Source organism: Tupaia chinensis, unplaced genomic scaffold (assembly GCF_000334495.1).
Source record: "Tupaia chinensis unplaced genomic scaffold, TupChi_1.0 Scaffold000211_1, whole genome shotgun sequence".
NCBI lineage: Eukaryota > Metazoa > Chordata > Mammalia > Scandentia > Tupaiidae > Tupaia > Tupaia belangeri.
In genome coordinates, this window is record NW_006159686.1 from 265,018 (window position 1) to 283,569 (window position 18,552).

Here is an 18,552-nt window from a genome sequence, read left to right on the forward strand (position 1 = left end):
TCGGGCCCTGGAGGGGGGCCCGCCGAGCCTTTGGGGTTAGTCCGGGGCGCCCGTCCTTTCCTGGGGAGGCTCTTCCTGCTTCCGCGCAGAACGGCCCCAGCTGGACAGTGCGGAGCGGGTGCCCCGGGTGTGGACGGCAGCAGCGCTGGGGGCCCTTTTTCACTTGGGGTCGTCACGCGTCTTGTCGAGAAGTCCTGACTTCTGCCGTGGGCTTGCAGGAGATCCTGGGCGTCTCCAGCGAGCGGCTTGTCCTCTGAATGTTGCTCTCTGGGCTATTCCAGAATGTTCTTTCTTGAGACAGCTGCTTCAGGCACACACCTATAGCATGTGGACTGGGAAGAGTCCTCTTTCAGGTGGGCAATCTGCTGTTTATGTCATCTTCCCACAACGGGCAGAACCCAAGCCTTTTCCTTCCCACCGTTTGTAGGAATTCTTCCTGCTCTGGAAGTTCTTGCACTGCGTGTCCCACTGTTTGGGGTCAAAATCTAAAAGTCCAGCCTGTGCTTCTGGATGAACTGTAGTTCTTAACTGTTTCACAAGATCCTCATGACTTTGTTGACATTGGGAACTGTCCTGAAGAGGAAAGTGGTCCTTGTCGCAGGAGCTGACCTGCGCTGTTGCTGTTAGGGGAGGCTGAGCGCGGGTGTGTGCTCTGCCTCCTGCTCTGCAGAGGCTGGACTTTGCTGGCTTGAGCACGCAGGCTCCTTGGTGTGGGCAGTAGTGGTGGTGGCTACTTTGCAGCCTTGGCTGACTCAGAGAGGGGCAGCTGCTCAGAGGACTAGTATCTGCCTCTTCCCTCTTTAGGTGCTCTGGAGCAGAACCTGGCGTAACTTTCTTTCTTTCTTTTCTTTTTCTTTTTTGAGAGATTTTTGCTATAGGGCACGTGTGCTCCCAGGAGAGACAGAGACAGAAAGTGAGAAATCACCCCCAGGGGGATGGCCACACCACAATGCCTGGTGTGAGTTTTAAGCCGCTGGATCTGGGACTTGAACCACCGTCGACGACATGGGAGTGCAGCATCATAACCATTATGCCATTTGCTGGTCCCACTTTCTTCCCTCATTTAAGGCAGGTAAGTGGAGACTAATCACACTTTCCTCTGAATTAGGGACGTTGAAGATGGGGACAAAGCCGAGACCATGAGCTCAGGCTCCAGACTGTGCCCAGTTACACTTGCTGGCTGGGATGGTGTCAGCCAGCCTGCTTTCCCAACTGGACCATCCCCCTCACTGTGGAGCCTAAGCTGTGTGCTGGGGGCGTGACCTGCTGCGGCTCTGGGTGCTTAGGAGCTGCTCAGGATCCCTGCCGAGCCCATGTAACTGCACACTGCAGGGGAGACTACACATGCTAGGTAAGTTGTAGTTGGCTGGATTGTTATGGAAGGTAGAATGTTTGTCCTTCTTGTCCAAGTTAATAAGGAAAGTTTTTGAATGCTTTTGTTCAGGCTCGATCTTATGCAGGAAATAACATCTCTGTGCAGTCTTGTGCCCTGGAAATCTCCGGCTCTGATTCTGTCTCTGGTTGAATGAAAGTGACCCGGCCCAAGGACAGCAGATGAATTGAAAGTGTAAGTATTTGTGTGCATAAAATATAATACTTTGAAAGTGTAAGTATCTGTGTGCATAAATATAGCACTTTCTGTACTTATGCTTATTTTAAATCTTAGCTTGTGTTTTCTAATTCTGCTCAAGATGCAATCATTTGTGTAGTTTGTGGTCTTTTAAGTTTTTTTTTTAAGCTTGCCATAAGGTGCATGAACTCTCCAGACATAGAGTAAAATAGAGAGAGCGGGAAAGCGAGAAATCAGCCTACAGAAGGGATGGCTGTGCTGCAGTCCTTTTTCCTTCATTCTCTGAGGATTTGGGGGCATGCGTGCATACAAGCCTGGTATGATTTTCAAGCCACTGGGTCCAGGACTCGAGTTGTAGCCATGTGAGTGTCCAGCGCCTTAGCCACTATGCCACCTGCTGGCCTCTTCCTAATCTTTCAAGATTAAAAAAAAAAAAAATGTTTTGGTACTCAGTTTTTGTTTGTTTTCCCCGAGAGTTTTTTTGCTATAAGTCACGTGTACTTGCTGGAGAGAGAGAAAGAGACAGAAAGCAAGAAAGCAAGAAATGATTCCCCCCCCCCCCACCAGGGAGACAGCCATGTCGCCATCCCTTTGCCTCCAATTCTCCTCTCTGGATTTTGGGCATGTGTACACACACGCCTGGTGTGAATTTCAAGCAGCCAGGTCCAGGACTCTAACCATGATTGGCCATGTGGGAGTCCAGCATCTCAACCACTATGCCACTTCTTGGCCCCTGTACTCCGTTTTATTTGACCTGTTAGGAAAATAATTAAGACCTAAATCTGCTAACCTAGAGAACTTCTTCACAGCAGTAGAAAAGAAACAATTTCAGTTTTAGTTTTATTGTTGACTGAAAATTAAACCAGTGTCATACATTTCATAGAGAATTTACTAAAGATATTGCAAAGACAGTGTTCTCACCTTTTCCTGTAGCCGGTAGTTATGCCTACGACATGTATGTCCTCAAGTGAAATAGCAACTTGTTATCAGAAAGAGTCACTGCTCTGTTTATCACTAAATTCTGTTCATCCTAAAATCACCTGTGCTTGCTTATTGACTTTGTCCAGTATAAAAATAAACTTCTCCATGACTTTTTTTTCCCAACAGGTTTTTGCCTTCAGTTGTGTGCTTGTGGGCAGGGGAGGACAGTGAGAGAGAAAGTGAAAAGTCACCCCTGGGGGATGGCCATACTGCAGTCCCTTCTCCTCCGGTGATCTTTGGCTGCGTGCATACGCGCCCAGTGTGTGTTTTAAGTCACTGGTTCCAGGACTTGAACTGTAGTCGGCCATGTGGGAATCCAGCCACATCACTGCTGTGCCATTTGCTGGTCCCTTCTCCATGGCTTTGTGACAAAAGGTAGTTTTACAATTTGGAGTGAATTGATCCTGAAATTAGGTTCCTACCTGCCGCAGAAATGTGGAGATGGATCACCGTCTTCCTTCATGCTCTCGGAGTTGCCTCTTAGGTCCTTGAGAAAATCTATCCTGGATCACTAAACTGGCAAAAGGCCCTTTTGACTTTAAGAAAGATTTACATACAGGGTTGGCCCCATCACCTAGTGGTTATGAAAACTAGATCCCACGTTACCGACCATACAGCTCGGATTCCTGGACCTTACAGGTAGGGAACCCTGACTGGCACACGTGCAGGTACACCCCAGACCCTGCTGGAGACAGGCTGGGCTGGTGAGTGATCACACCTCATCTGGAGCTGCTTTCTTCTTCTCCCTCTCTTTATCTTGCATGAGGAGTACTTGTGTCCCCTAAAGAGGAGCATCCTTCAAGACCCTTCATTCAACAAGATTTTCTTTTCTATAGATTTATATACATCTTAAAGAGGTATAGGAAGAAATTACAGTAAAGACTTTTCTAGGGACCAGCAGTTGGCATAATGGCTATGTCACTGGACTCCCATGTAGTCGACCACGGTTCAGGTCCTGGACCTGGTGGCTTAAACTCACCCAAGGTGTCTGTGCATGCATTCCCAAGATCCCAAGAGAAGAATAGAAGAGAAGGGATTGAGGCATGGCCATCCCCCGGGGGTGATTTCTTGCTTTCTCTCTATCTGTCTCTCTGGTGAACATATGCGCCCTATAGTAAAAACCTCTCAAAAAAAAAAAAGTTCTCTAAAGTAAATGTTTTTGGAAAGCAGAGGGATGAGTCTCTCCCTTTTTGGCCAAGGGCGTATTAGGTATTTTCTAGGGCGTGTGCGCTCACCAGACAGACAGAAAGCAAGAAATCACCCCCACCAGGGAGACAGCCATGTCGCCATCCCTTTGCCTCCAATTCTCCTCTCTGGATTTTGGGCATGTGTACACACACGCCTGGTGTGAATTTCAAGCAGCCAGGTCCAGGACTCTAACCATGATTGGCCATGTGGGAGTCCAGCATCTCAACCACTATGCCACTTCTTGGCCCCTGTACTCCGTTTTATTTGACCTGTTAGGAAAATAATTAAGACCTAAATCTGCTAACCTAGAGAACTTCTTCACAGCAGTAGAAAAGAAACAATTTCAGTTTTAGTTTTATTGTTGACTGAAAATTAAACCAGTGTCATACATTTCATAGAGAATTTACTAAAGATATTGCAAAGACAGTGTTCTCACCTTTTCCTGTAGCCGGTAGTTATGCCTACGACATGTATGTCCTCAAGTGAAATAGCAACTTGTTATCAGAAAGAGTCACTGCTCTGTTTATCACTAAATTCTGTTCATCCTAAAATCACCTGTGCTTGCTTATTGACTTTGTCCAGTATAAAAATAAACTTCTCCATGACTTTTTTTTCCCAACAGGTTTTTGCCTTCAGTTGTGTGCTTGTGGGCAGGGGAGGACAGTGAGAGAGAAAGTGAAAAGTCACCCCTGGGGGATGGCCATACTGCAGTCCCTTCTCCTCCGGTGATCTTTGGCTGCGTGCATACGCGCCCAGTGTGTGTTTTAAGTCACTGGTTCCAGGACTTGAACTGTAGTCGGCCATGTGGGAATCCAGCCACATCACTGCTGTGCCATTTGCTGGTCCCTTCTCCATGGCTTTGTGACAAAAGGTAGTTTTACAATTTGGAGTGAATTGATCCTGAAATTAGGTTCCTACCTGCCGCAGAAATGTGGAGATGGATCACCGTCTTCCTTCATGCTCTCGGAGTTGCCTCTTAGGTCCTTGAGAAAATCTATCCTGGATCACTAAACTGGCAAAAGGCCCTTTTGACTTTAAGAAAGATTTACATACAGGGTTGGCCCCATCACCTAGTGGTTATGAAAACTAGATCCCACGTTACCGACCATACAGCTCGGATTCCTGGACCTTACAGGTAGGGAACCCTGACTGGCACACGTGCAGGTACACCCCAGACCCTGCTGGAGACAGGCTGGGCTGGTGAGTGATCACACCTCATCTGGAGCTGCTTTCTTCTTCTCCCTCTCTTTATCTTGCATGAGGAGTACTTGTGTCCCCTAAAGAGGAGCATCCTTCAAGACCCTTCATTCAACAAGATTTTCTTTTCTATAGATTTATATACATCTTAAAGAGGTATAGGAAGAAATTACAGTAAAGACTTTTCTAGGGACCAGCAGTTGGCATAATGGCTATGTCACTGGACTCCCATGTAGTCGACCACGGTTCAGGTCCTGGACCTGGTGGCTTAAACTCACCCAAGCTGTCTGTGCATGCATTCCCAAGATCCCAAGAGAAGAATAGAAGAGAAGGGATTGAGGCATGGCCATCCCCCGGGGGTGATTTCTTGCTTTCTCTCTATCTGTCTCTCTGGTGAACATATGCGCCCTATAGTAAAAACCTCTCAAAAAAAAAAAAGTTCTCTAAAGTAAATGTTTTTGGAAAGCAGAGGGATGAGTCTCTCCCTTTTTGGCCAAGGGCGTATTAGGTATTTTCTTATTTTTTTTAAAGAATTATTTATTTTGGGGCCAGCAGATGGCGTAATGGCTATATTGCTGGACTCCCATGTAGTCAACTGTGGTTTGAGTCCCAGACCCGGTGGCTTAAACTCATGCTGGGCGCGTGTGCATGCGTGCCCAAGATCCCTAGAGGAGAATGGAGGAGAAGGGATTGCAGTGTGGCTATCCCCCCTGGGGGTGATTTCTCACTTTCTGTCTGTCTGTCTCTGTCTTTCTGGCAAGAGCACACACCCTATAGCAAAAGCCTCTTCATTAAAAACAAGAAGAAGAAGAATTATTTATTTTTATTTTATTTGTTACTATCGTTATTATTATTTTTAATTTGACCAGAGATAGAGAAAGGGAGAGTGAGAAAGCGAGCTGCCACAGTTGAACTGTGGTCTTATGTGGGAGTCCAGAATGTCAGCCACTGCGCCGCCTGCTGGCCCCAGTATTTTCTTATTCTTAATTTGTATTTGCCCTTTCAGATCTGTGAGCCTGTGTTCTCCAGGGTTACGTGCTCTCCTGCATGCTCTGGCAATACAGACTGAAATTTCCAGTGAGTTGAAGCAGAGGAAGGTGGAGGGGGTTGCTAATAGTATAGACCTTAAGAAGCACCAGGCCCACCTAAGAAGTACCTTACCACCCTCTAGGCAGCCCCTCCATCAGGGAGTGGTGTCTTTGCACTGCCATCTGCCCCACTTGGGTACAGAAGTGGGAGGTGTGTGAACACTTGGAGGTGGCTGGGCATCCCTCCCCACTGCCCTGACTCCTTAACACAGCAGGGATTTTTTTTTTTTTTAATTTGCTAAAGGCTGTGTGATCACTGGAAGGACAGACAGAGTAAGGAGAGAGGGAAAGTACAAAAGCATTGCAGATGGTAATGCCACAATTCCATCTCCATTTCTCCTTTAGAAAGTTTGGGCACGCATGTGTGCCCAGTGTGTTTTTCAAGGCACGGGGTTCAGGACTTGAAACACATAGGTAGCTACGAGGGATCCAGGTGCCATAACCAGCATGCCACCGACTGGTCCCATAGCTGGGATTTTGATCTGCCTCAGTTGCCCTTAGTAACCTGAGCCTGTGCTATTCCTGACATCTGGGGAGAAGCACTGGCAGCATCCGTCCTAACATGAATGGAGAAGGAGGCAACACCAATGATTACCTTCAGCATTGCTCTCTTGCTGCCTCCCTGACAACCACCTGTGCCGGCTACAGCCAGGTTCTGCTCGGCCCAGAAACTGCACAGCACTGTACCGTGGCCCACTCTCTCCTCTAGGAGTTTGTCTTTTTCTTTCTATTCATTCCTTGGATAAGTGCTTTCCTTTTATTCCCAGCTGACTTGGTGGTAGGGAGCCAAGTATTCTAAGCCCGTCCGGTGTTTTATTTACCACCCTGCTTAGACTGTAGTTGTGTTTTCCTCCATAGCACTGACACAGACCCTTTTGTCGTGTGCCCCAGGAAATGCTGTGGAACGAGTGAGTCAGCGTTGCAATTACAGAACCTCTGTCTCTCTGAGCAGTGTGGTATAGGCTGGCCCTGAGCCAAGGTAGTGAGGGACTTGCCTGGCACTCTGGGCAGGAGCCAGGGCTATTAAAACATGCTGCAGAATTGGCTCAGGTAAGTCAGTCTTAACTGACATGCCAGTAGCTCACATTCCATCTTGGTTCTTACCCACTAGCCCTGATTCGAGTCTGTCAAACATCTAATCTGAAGCTTTAAATGATTTAAGTTCCCAGCAGGAGAAAACCAAGATTTAATTTCCCAAATTAATTACATTATCTCAAGCTATAGCTGTGAGAAACAAGGCAATTCATGTGAGAAAAGAAAGAAGTAGCCTTGGGCCTATAGGTGGCATGAAGGTTAAGGCACTGAATCCTACATGGTCAGCTACATGGTTTCAGTCCCAGACTCTGCAGCTTGAAATTCATGCCAGGTGCATGTATGTGCGTGCCCAAAGTCCTAAGAGGAGGTTGGAGGAGAAGGGATTTTGGTGTGGCCATTCCCCTTGGAATGGAGAGATTTCTCACCTTTTCTCTCTCTCTCTCTGTCTCTGGCAAGCAAGTGTGCCCTATAGCAAAACAACAAAAAATTTTTAAAAAAGAGAAAATCAAAGAAAGAAGAGGCCTTAGGACTAAGGATGCATTCTTGGTTTATGGACCTGTGACCAGAGGATGCCCTCCAGTGTGTCCGGACAAGAAGTTACAAAACAGAGTTGATTCTCAAGAGTAGCTGAAAATGATCAGGTCACAGGTGGGTTATTTACTTAGCCTCGAGCAGTTTTTTCTGTGAATGTGATGAGGCTTTACAAGAATCTGTATAATAAAAAAAAAAAAGTGGTGGCTGGCAGGTACATGGTTGTTAAGGCTCTGGACCCCACATGGCCAACCATGGTTCAAGTCCTGGATCTCTGGGTTTGCTTTCTCACTTTTTCTCTCACTCTTTCTCTGGTGAACATGTGTGCCCAGTCGCTAATTAAATAATAATAATAAATAAAGTTAAATACATTTCAAAAGATAAATGAATTTAAGTTATGACAGAAGACATAAACTTGGAAGAAGATGTCAAAAGAAGCACAAGGTAGGTTGTAGAACCAGGAAAGTTTTCAAGATTAATAACAAATAGGATGATTGATTTTTAGTGTTGATCAGCAAGCTTTCTCAGATATTTCCAGAAGCCGTAACAAAAAGGGAAACAGGAATAGTTGTTTCCCTCTGTCAGAAGGAGAAAGCAGACCAATTACTCAGGAGAAGCAAACGTTTCCTGATAATTACACCTAAAGAAAACACTTTGCGAGCTGGATCAACAGCATAGCAGTTACGTGCTGTGTGAAAAACGTGTTTGATGCCCAGAATACTGATGGGATGGAGAAGTGGAGGGAAAAGGACTGCAGCATGACCACACCCCATGGGGGACACTGTCTATCTCTCTGTCTCCTTGTCATGATGGCATGTGCCCCCATGGATAGAAAATTTAAAAAATACAAAAACATTTGGTAGGGGGACCAGCAGTTAGCATAATGGCTGTGTGTCGCTGGACTCCCATATAGTCAGTCGCATTTCGAGTTCTGGACCCGGTGCCTTAAACCCATGCCAGGCGTGTGTATGTGCATGCCCAAGATCCCGAGAGGAGAGTGGAGGAGAAGGAATTGCAAAGAGACCATCCCCCCTAGGGGGTGGGTAATTTCTCTCTTTTTGTCTCTCTGTCTGTCTTTGTCTTTCTGGCGAGCATATGCGCCCTATAGCAAAAACCTCAAAAAAAAAAAAAAAAAAAAAAACCCAAAAAACAAAAAGACACAATTTGGTAGGTACTGACACAGGCAGTGTAGTGAACAAAGCCCTACATGGTAACCCTATAATAAATGAACATGTTTCTTAGTCCCAGGTGATTTCTTTCTTTCTTTCTTTCTTTTTTTTTTTTTTTGAGAGAGAGAGATTTTTGTTACAGGGTGTTTTGCACTCAGACAGAAAGCGAGAAATCACCTCCCAGGGAGGATGGCCAGGCCACAGTCCCTTCTCTCTCCATTCTCTACTTGAGATTTTGGGCACACACACACACGTGCCCAGTGTGAGTTTCAAGGTGCTGGATCTGGGGCTTGAACTGCAGTCATCTACGTGGGAGTCCAGTAAGTTAACCACTATCCTATCTGTTGGTCTCCCCCCCCCCCTTTTTTTAATTGCCAGAGTGTATGTATACTCACCAGAGACAAAGCACTCCCCAGTGGAGTGTGGTCACACCACAATTCTTTGCCTGCCATTTTCCCATCCTGTTGGGATTTGAAACAGGCGTACACATACACCTGGTGTATTTTTCAAGACACTGGAGCTTGACTCAGACTGGTTGGCAATGTGGGATCGACTCCCTTAACATGCTGTAGGACTGGCCCTATCCATCCTCCTAATTTCTGTTATTCTTTCTTTCTCTTGTTTTTTCTTTCTTTCTTTCGAGGTTTTTGCTGTAGGGTGCATGTGCTCGCCAGAGACACAGAGAGAGACAGAAACACAGAAAGTGAGAAACCCCCCCCCCAGGGGGTACCCACACCACAATCCCTTCTCCATTCTTCTCTTGGGATCTTGGGCGCACACACACACACACACACACACACACACGCACCCGGCGTGAGTTTAAGCCACTGGGTCTGGGACTCAAACTACGTTCAACTATATAGAAGTCCAGCGACGTAGCCATTACACCAACTGCTGGTCCTATAAATAAAATAATTCTTAGAAAACTTTTTTCTGTGCTTGAGACCAGCAGGTGGTGTAATGGGTACATTGCTGGACTCCTGTGTAGTCGACTGCGGTTTCAGTTACGCTTACACTCAGCAGCTTAAAACTCACTCTGGGCACATGTGCATGCTTTTCCAAAATCCTGAGAGGAGACTGGAGGAGGGATTTTGGCATGGCCATCCCCACTGGGGGTGTGCTCCCAGGAGAGACAGAGACAGAAAGTGAGAAATCACCCCCAGGGGGATGGCCACACCACAATGCCTGGTGTGAGTTTTTTCTCTCTGTCTGTCTGTCTGTCTCTCTCTCTGTCTCGGCAAGTGCACACACCCTATAGCAAAAATCTCTCCAAAAAAAAAAAAAAAATCTATGCTTGGGATCAGCTGGTAGTGTGGCAGTTTAGGTGTTTGACTCTCACATGGCCAATTGCAGCTCAAGTCCCAGACCTGGAGGCTTGCTCACTTCCCCTTTCTCTCTTTCTCTGTCCATTTGTAGTGAGCACATGTGCCCTGTAGCATATAAAAATAATCATGATAATAATTGTGGGCCAGCAGATGGCATAGCAGTTACATCCCTAGACTCCCACAAAACAAAAACAAAGAAAATTAATTTATTATCACTTTGGAGTTACACAAGGTGTTAAAAAACTGTCCCCAAAATCCTATTAGGACAGATTAGATTTGTGTGGCTATGTAGACTGAATCCACAGTGCAGCTGTGTTTTGCAAAGACCTTAAACAGAACAGTTGTTTTTTTTCCTTTTTTTGGAGAGGTTTTTAGCTATAGGGCGTGTGCACTCACCAGAAAGACAGACAGACAGAAAGTGAGAAATCACCCCCCATGGGGAATAGCCACACCGCAATCCCTTCTCAATTCTTCTCGGGATCTTGGGCACGCACGCACACAGCGTGAGTTTAAGCCACCAGGTCTGGAACTCGAACTGCAGTCAACTACAAGGGAATCCAGCGACATAGCCATTATGCTAACTGCTGGTCCCAAACATAGAACAATTTTTTAAAGACTTATGTTTCTTTTTTTTTTTTTTTTTTTGGAGAGATTTTTCGCTATAGGGCGTGTGCACTCTCCAGACAGACAGACATAGAGACAGAAAGCGAGAAATCACCCCCCAGGGGGGATGGTCATGCCGCAATCCCTTCTCCATTCTCCTCTCAGGATCTTGGGCAGTCACGCGCATGCACCCGGCGTGAATTTTAAGCCACCGGGTCCAGAACGCGAACCGCGGTCGACTACGTGGGAGTCCAATGACATAGCCATTATGCTAACTGCTGGTTCCCGAGATTTATTTAAAGTTATAATTATTTTGTTTTAAGGGGTTTTTGCCCAGGGGAGCAGGTTGGGCATGGTTGTTAAGGGCACTGTACTCCCACATGGCAGACCAGGGTTTGAGTTCCAGACCTGACATTTTGCTTTCTCACTTTCTTAACCCCCCCCCACTTTGTCCTTCTCTGGTCAAATGAAATGTAAATAAATAAATAAAGTTAAATAAAAATAATTCTTTAAAAAAGTAAAAAGTGGCTTTTGCCCTGGGTTGTATGTACTCGCCAGGGAGAGATAAACACAGACCCAGTGAAAGGGAAAATGAGAGTACACACCCCCCAGGGGGATGACCTCACCAGAATCCCTTCTCTTCCATTATCTTCCTGGGATCTTGGGCACACACGCACATGCCCACCGTGTTTTAAACCACCAGGTCTGGGACCTGAACTGCAGTCGACCCTGTGGGAGTCCACTGACTTAACCACTATACCATCTGCTGGCCCCTACCAAATAAATATTTTAGTATCGTTTTTGTTTCTCCCTCAAAACATAATAGAAGATTAGGATATTAATTGTCACATGAGAAATTACCCCATACCTCAGTGGCTGAATGACAAGTGTTTATATCACCTGCCATTTAGGAATCCACCAGGTGCTCACCCAGTTTATTTGGGTTCAGGGTTCCCCACAATGCAGTGATGAAGATGCTAAGGGCCGTGGTCATTTCAAGGCGTGATGAGGGGAAGATCACCACATGGGTGCTGGCAAACCTCAGGTCCTTGTCATTTAGCCCTCTCTGCATGCTTGCCTTGTGGCATGGCAGCCAGATTCCTTCCCAGAGAGCAAAAGAGAGCTTCCAAAGTAGAAATAGTGTCTTTTATAACCATGTCTTAGAAGTGACAGCCCATGGGGACCAGCAGTTAGCATAATGGCTACGTGGCTGGACTCCCACGTAGTTGACCCCGGTTCGCATCCCAGACCCGGTGGCTTAAAAGCCACACTGGGCGCATGTGCGTGCGGTGCCCAAGATCCCGAGAGGAGAATGGAGGAGAAGGGATTGCGGCGTGACCATCCCCCCTGGGGGGTGATTTCTCGCTTTCTGTCTCTCTGTCTGTCTCTGTCTGTCTGGCCAGTGCACGCACCTTATAGCAAAAACCTCTAAAAAAAGAAAAAAAAAGAACTGACAGCCCATTACTTGGCCCTGAGGATTACACCAAAGCACGAATGCCAAGAGTCAGAGATCAGGGGGTCCATCTAAGAGGCCGTGTCCTACAAACAGAGAAGAAAGCCGTTATTCATTATGACCTAATGAGAACCACTGCAGATTTTTCCAGGTATTATACTTTTCCAGGTATCATTTGAGGATGTGGTTGTGGATTTCTCATTGGAGGAGTGGCAGCTACTTAATCCTATTCAAAAGAACCTATACAGAGATGTGATGTTGGAGAACTATAGCAACCTAATTTTCTTGGGTAAGAACATTTCTCTTGCATAATGTAGTGTACCCTAGTAACTGTGAGGCCTCTGTAGTTTACTGATTTGGGGTATGTTTTAGATGTCAAAGATTCATTGACGTTTGTACCAAATAATAAGCTTTTTATTCGTTTACTTCATAGCCTTTGTAATAAAACACTCTTCATGTTTAAGAGCATTTTAGCCCAAGCAGTTGGGTCCAAGTCCTCTGTTTCCAATGAACAGGTTATCAAATTATCAAACTTGATGAGAGTTTGAAGCTGGAACAAGAGGAGTCATGGATAATAGATGAAGGTTTCCTGGGACAGAACATTTCAGGTGAGGAATGATTGGGTATGTGAGATACTGTGGGAGTTAAATTCACATTTCTGACAGGTAGGCACTTTTGGCATGTTTATTAAACTGTTCGAACTTCTTAACTCTTGGGGCAGCAGATGCTGTGGTAGTTAAGGCACCTGGATCCCACATGGCTGGCTGTATGGTCTGAGACACAGACAGGCATGTAAAACATGCCAGGCACATGTGCATGTATACCCAAAATCCTAAGAGGAGAGTGGAGGAAAAGGATTGTGCCATGGTCATCCCACTTTCTCTCCCACAAGCTTACATGCCTTATAGCACAAAAAAAGTTCTAAATCTTTGGTGTTAACAGCAGGTTGATGACCTCTGTTTTTCATGATTTTTTTTTTCCTAAAGAGATAACTTTTTTTTTTTTAATTTTAAAAATTTATTTATTTATTTTATTTTGACCAGAGAGACACAGAGAGAGAGAGTGAGAGAGAGAAAGTGAGAAAACAAGCTGCCAGGTCTGGGACTCGAACCATGGTCAGCCATGTGGGAATGTCCACTGCCTTAACAACCATGCCACCTGCTGGTCCCTCGTGATTTTTAGCTAATATGTTCTTCGCTTTGATTTCCACCTCAAGGTGTGTCTACTTTGCATGGTGTCTATGAGGACACATGCCCCTTATTACTTCCATAGGACATAGATTGTTAGTAACTGAGGATGCTGCATTCTTGGATAGGGAGTACTTGCAGCTTCGTTAGTTTCCTTTTCATTCTTTCCAGCCCCCATCCAACCTTCTCTTTAAGAATTTATAGTATTTTTCTTTTTTTTTTTTTAAAGAATTACTTTATTTAACTTTATTTATTTATGCATTTGTTTGTTTCAGTTTTTATCAGAGAGAGACAGAGTGAGAGAAAGAATGTGAGAAAGCAAGCCGCCAGGTCCAGGACTCAAACCACAGTTGGCTATGTGGGAATCCAGCACCTTTAACCACCACGCCACTTGCTGGACCCAAGAATTTATAATATTTTTCTAACTTTAGATGATACACACTGATTACTTTTGGGTTTATTTTAATTTAAACCATTTTAGTTTATTACTTTTCTTCCTCTAAATTGACCAATTTCTGTTTTCAAACCACAGAGAGTAGGTGAATTTGTAGATACAGAGTAAAAATCTAATACCCTAAACGTAGCAAGGAGATTCTGCTTCTCCCTCTCTCTGTGCAGACTAAGAATGTTGAAGTCAGTTTCCAGTATATCTTTCTTATGTGTTTGATTTGATGTTTTCTGTTTTCTTTTGTTTTTAGTTTTGTTATAGGGCACATGCACTCACCAGAGACAGGGAGATGAAGTGAGAAATCATCCCCAGGAGGGTTGGCCACATCACAATCTTTTTTTCTCTTCGGATCTTAGGCATGCACGCACACGCACACACACACACACATACACACACACACAGTGTGGTTTTCAGAGTGCTAGGTCTGGGACAGACCATGTAGTTGGCCATGTGGGATCCATCCACCTTAACTACCTCACCACTGGGTGGCCCCTGCATTTGATATTGAGCTTTTTTTTTTTTTCTTTAAGAGATTTTTGCTGTAGGGCATGTGTGTTCACTGCAGAGACAGAGAGACAGCAAGAAATCATACCTCACCCCAGGGGATGGCCCTTACTGTAATTTTTTTTTTTTTCCAGAGAGATTTTTGCTATAGGGTGCATGCATTCACTTGAGAGATAGAGGGACGGAAAGTGAGAAATCACCTCCCAAGGAGGATGGCCAGGCTACAGTCCCTATTCATTCATTCTCCTCCGGATTTTGGGCACACATGCACACATGCCTGGCATGAGTTTCAAGCCTCCAGGTCCAGGACTCAAACTGCAGTTGGCAAGTCCAGTGACATAACCACTACGCCATGTGCTGGTCCCCCAATTGTCATATTTTAAAAATTCCATATAATATCTGAACAGGCCTGAGTTGCTATAATATAGATACTAAGTAGTCAGAGCTTATAGAAAAGGCCGAAAATCAAAAAACAGGTACTTAAGAAGCTCAAATGGGGGACCAGCAGTTAGCGTAATGGCTATGTCGCTGGACTCCCATGTAGTTGACTGCAGTTCGAGTCCCGAACCCAGTGACTTAAAACTCACACTGGGCACATGTACGTGTGTGCCCAAAATCCCGAGAGGAGAATGGAGGAGAAGGGATTGCGGCATGGCCATCCCCCCGGGGGTTGATTTCTTGCTTTCTATCTCTCTGGCGAGCGCATGCGCCCTATAGCAAAATTCTCTCAGGAAAAAAAAAAAGATTAAAAAGCTCAAATGGAAGAGAAGAAATATAAAGGTGTATAAAAGACACTAAGGATGAGACAAGTTCAAATGGAGATAACCATAATTTGGGGGTACAGAAAAAATCTGGAAAGGTGTTACCATACCACAAGATTCTTCAGTACAAATAGATTATATTACATAGCAGATAATGGGGGATTTAAATCCTCCATACAGAAGCCAGCAGGTGGCATGGTGGTTAAGGTGCTAGACTCCCACGTAGTCAACTGCAGTTTGAGTTCCGGACCTGGCGGCTTGAAACTTAAGTCTGGCGCATGTGCATGTGTGCCCAGAATCCTGAGAGAAGAATGGAAGAGAAGGGATTGTGACATGGCTATACCCCCCTGGGGACAATTTCTTGTTTCTCTGTCTTTCCATCTCCATCTCTCTGGTGAGTGCATGCACCCTATAGCAAAAATCTCTTCCAAATAAATAAATAAATTATGACAGTAGTTCATAAATTTATGTTTTTCATTTTTAGGCATAAAGTTGGTATCCTGCATTCACTCTGTATCATATTTAGCATTTCTTTATTTTTTCAAAAAGAATTATTGGGACCAGCAGTTGGTGTAATGGCTATGTTGCTGGACTCCCATGTAGTCGACTGTGGTTCAAGTCCTGGGCCCAGTGACTTAAACTCATGCCGGGCACGTGTTGCATGCATGCCCAAGATCCCAAGAGGAGAATGGACGAGAAGGGATTGTGGCATGGCCATTCCCCCAAGGGGTGATTTCTTGCTTTCTGTCTATTTGTCTCTCTCTGTCTTTCTGGCGAGCGCATGCGCCCTATAGCAAAAACTTCTCAAAAAAATTATTTTATTTAACTTTATGTATTTATTTTATTTTGACCAGAGAGGGGCTGAGTGAGGGAGAAAGAAAAAGTGCGAAAGCAAGCTACCAGGTCCAGGACTCAAATCACAGTTGGAGTCCAGTGCCCTTAACCACACGCAACCTGCTGGCCTCTCACCATTTCTCTTATACTATTCAATTATGTATACTATTCTTACTTTTGCTCCTTAATGTACTCATTATTCTAATTCTTTACTATTCATAAAGCTCTTTGCTGGTAGGTACTTGCCTGTCTTCCCTAATCTTTTGCTACTAACAAATTTCTGCACAATGGGAAATAATCATAGATTCTTGTTGTATAAGTAAATTAATCACCCAGTTTCTTATTAGGAATTGTGCCAGACTCTTTTATCTCATGATGAGATAAAAGATGTTCCTTAGTTATATTTTACATTTCATTGTTTAGAAGTTTATATTTTAGTGATCGATAGGTAGCGTGGTGGTTAAGGTGCTGAACTCCCACATGGCCAACCATGGTTCAAGTCTCAGACCTGGCAGCTTGCTTTCTCACGTTCCTTCCCCTCCCCCCTCACTCTGTCTCTCTGTGGTCAAATTAAAATAAAGTTAAATGAAAAAAAAGTCTTTTTTTAAAAAAAGTATATTTTAAAGCATTTCTCTCTCTCTCTCTGTTTTTTTTTTTTTTTAGAGAGAGAGATTTTTGCTGTAGGTCACGTGTTCTTGCCGGAAAGACAAAGATAGAGAGAAAGAAAGTGAGAAATCACCTCCTTGTGGGGATAGCCATGCTTCAATCCATTCACCAGTCTCTTCTCAAGATCTTGGGCACACATTCACATGTGCCTGGGATGAGTTTAAGTCACTGGGTCCAGGACTCAAACCAAGGTAGACCACTTGGGAGTCCAGCAACATAACCATTATGCTATCTGCTGGTCCCAGGTATTCCTCATTTTAGAATTTATCTTCATTTCTGTTAAAATCTAAATACCTGGAGTCAGTAGGTGGTGTCGTGGTTAAGGCACTGGATTCCCAGATGGCTGCCTGGACCAGGCAACTTGAAAATCATGATAAATAAATAAATAAATGTGCTTTTTTATAGCTTTTTAATGCATGAGGGCAGCAGGTGGCATAGTGGTTATGTTGCTGGACTCCTATGTGGCCAACCATAGTTCAAATCCTGGACCTGGTGACTTGACAGTCACACCAAATATGTTTGCATGCATGCCCAAGATCCCAGGACAAGAATGGAAAAGGGATTGCAGTGTGGCCATCCACACTGGTGGGTAATTTCTCACTTTCTCTCTCATTGTCTCTGTCCCTGTCTGTCTTCAGTGAGTGCACACACCCTAAAGCAAAAACATGAAAAAAATTCATCTTTAGTGCCTAATAAGTACACCTCATTTTTTTTTTTTTTTTGGAGAGGTTTTACTATAGGGCATGTGCATTTGCCAGAGAGATAGAGACAGAGAGACAGAAAGCGAAAAATCACCCCCCCCCAGGGGGCTTGGCCATGCCACAGTCCCTTCTCTATTCTCCTCTTGAGATCTTCGGCACACATGCACACATGCCCAGTGTGAGTTTAAGCTACCGGGTCTGGGACTCGAACCATGGTTGACTACATGGGAGTCCAGCGACATAGCCATTATGCCAACTGCTGGTGTCATGTAGAATTCATTTAAGGGATTTTTGTTGTTTGAACTGAACTCTTAGGTTCTGTTTCAGAAGGTTTATTCAATAACTATAATCATTAAGGGAATTACATAGAATGGCTCATTTTTTTTCTTTTTTAGAAAAAGTCTGGCTAAATGATAATTGCAAAATGTGGCAGCAAGATAATCAAGAGAAGCTTAAAAGTATGGAGAGAGGCCATGATTATGTTTTGGGGGAAATATTTAATTCAAGCATAAACCTTGTTAATTTAGAAATGAGACCCCGTAAGTGTGGCACAGGTGAAAAATGTTTGAAACATCTTTTTGATTTTCTTATTCCAAAAACTAACTGTGGGGGAAAAAAACTTGATGAGCTTAATAAGAAGTTGTTATTCATCAAATTGAACAGAACCTATGGTGGGATAAAATACTGTGGTTGCAATAAATGTAGAAAGGGCAACAATAATGAGTCATGGCTAATTGCAAATCATGTAACACATACAGGAGTCTATTTATGCATGGAGTGTGGCAAAAGTTTTAATAAGAAGTCACAACTTATTGTACATAAGAGAACTCATACAGGAGAAAAACCCTATCAATGCAGTGAATGTGGGAAATCCTTCTCACAAAAGTCACTGCTCACTATTCATCAAAGGACTCATTCAGGAGAAAAACCATATGGGTGTAGTGAGTGTCAAAAAGCTTTCAGCAGAAAGTCACTGCTCCTTTTACATCAGAGAACTCATACTGGAGAGAAGCCTTATGGATGTAGCGAATGTGGAAAAGCTGAATGTGGAACAGCTTGCAGCAGGAAGTCACAGCTTAAAAGACATCAGATAACTCATACAATAGAGAAACCCTATGGTTGCAGTGACTGTGGGAAAGCTTTCTCCCAGAAGTTAAAGCTCATTACACATCAGAGAACACATACAGGAGAGAAACCCTATAAATGTAGTGACTGTGGAAAAGCTTTCTTTTGGAAGTCGCAACTTATTACTCATCATAGGACTCATACAGGGAAGAAGCCTTATGTATGTACTGAGTGTAAAAAAGCCTT

At 44.4% G+C, this 18,552-nt stretch overlaps 1 protein-coding gene across 1 annotated transcript in view; it reads left to right on the plus strand.

Annotated features, from left to right (window-relative positions):
* The first annotated feature begins 24 nt into the window (after window positions 1-24).
* Window positions 25-18,552, plus strand: part of ZNF605 (zinc finger protein 605) — a 20,955-nt gene continuing 2,427 nt past the window's right edge. Inside the window, 9 exon segments of the mRNA XM_027771388.1 lie at window positions 25-353; window positions 1,109-1,351; window positions 1,445-1,567; window positions 5,943-6,013; window positions 7,520-7,707; window positions 12,309-12,429; window positions 12,656-12,748; window positions 17,637-18,548; window positions 18,551-18,552. The exon segment at window positions 18,551-18,552 is cut by the window's right edge and continues 2,427 nt beyond it. Of these exon segments, the coding sequence (XP_027627189.1) occupies window positions 7,693-7,707; window positions 12,309-12,429; window positions 12,656-12,748; window positions 17,637-18,548; window positions 18,551-18,552 (1,143 nt within the window). The 5' untranslated portion in view covers window positions 25-353; window positions 1,109-1,351; window positions 1,445-1,567; window positions 5,943-6,013; window positions 7,520-7,692.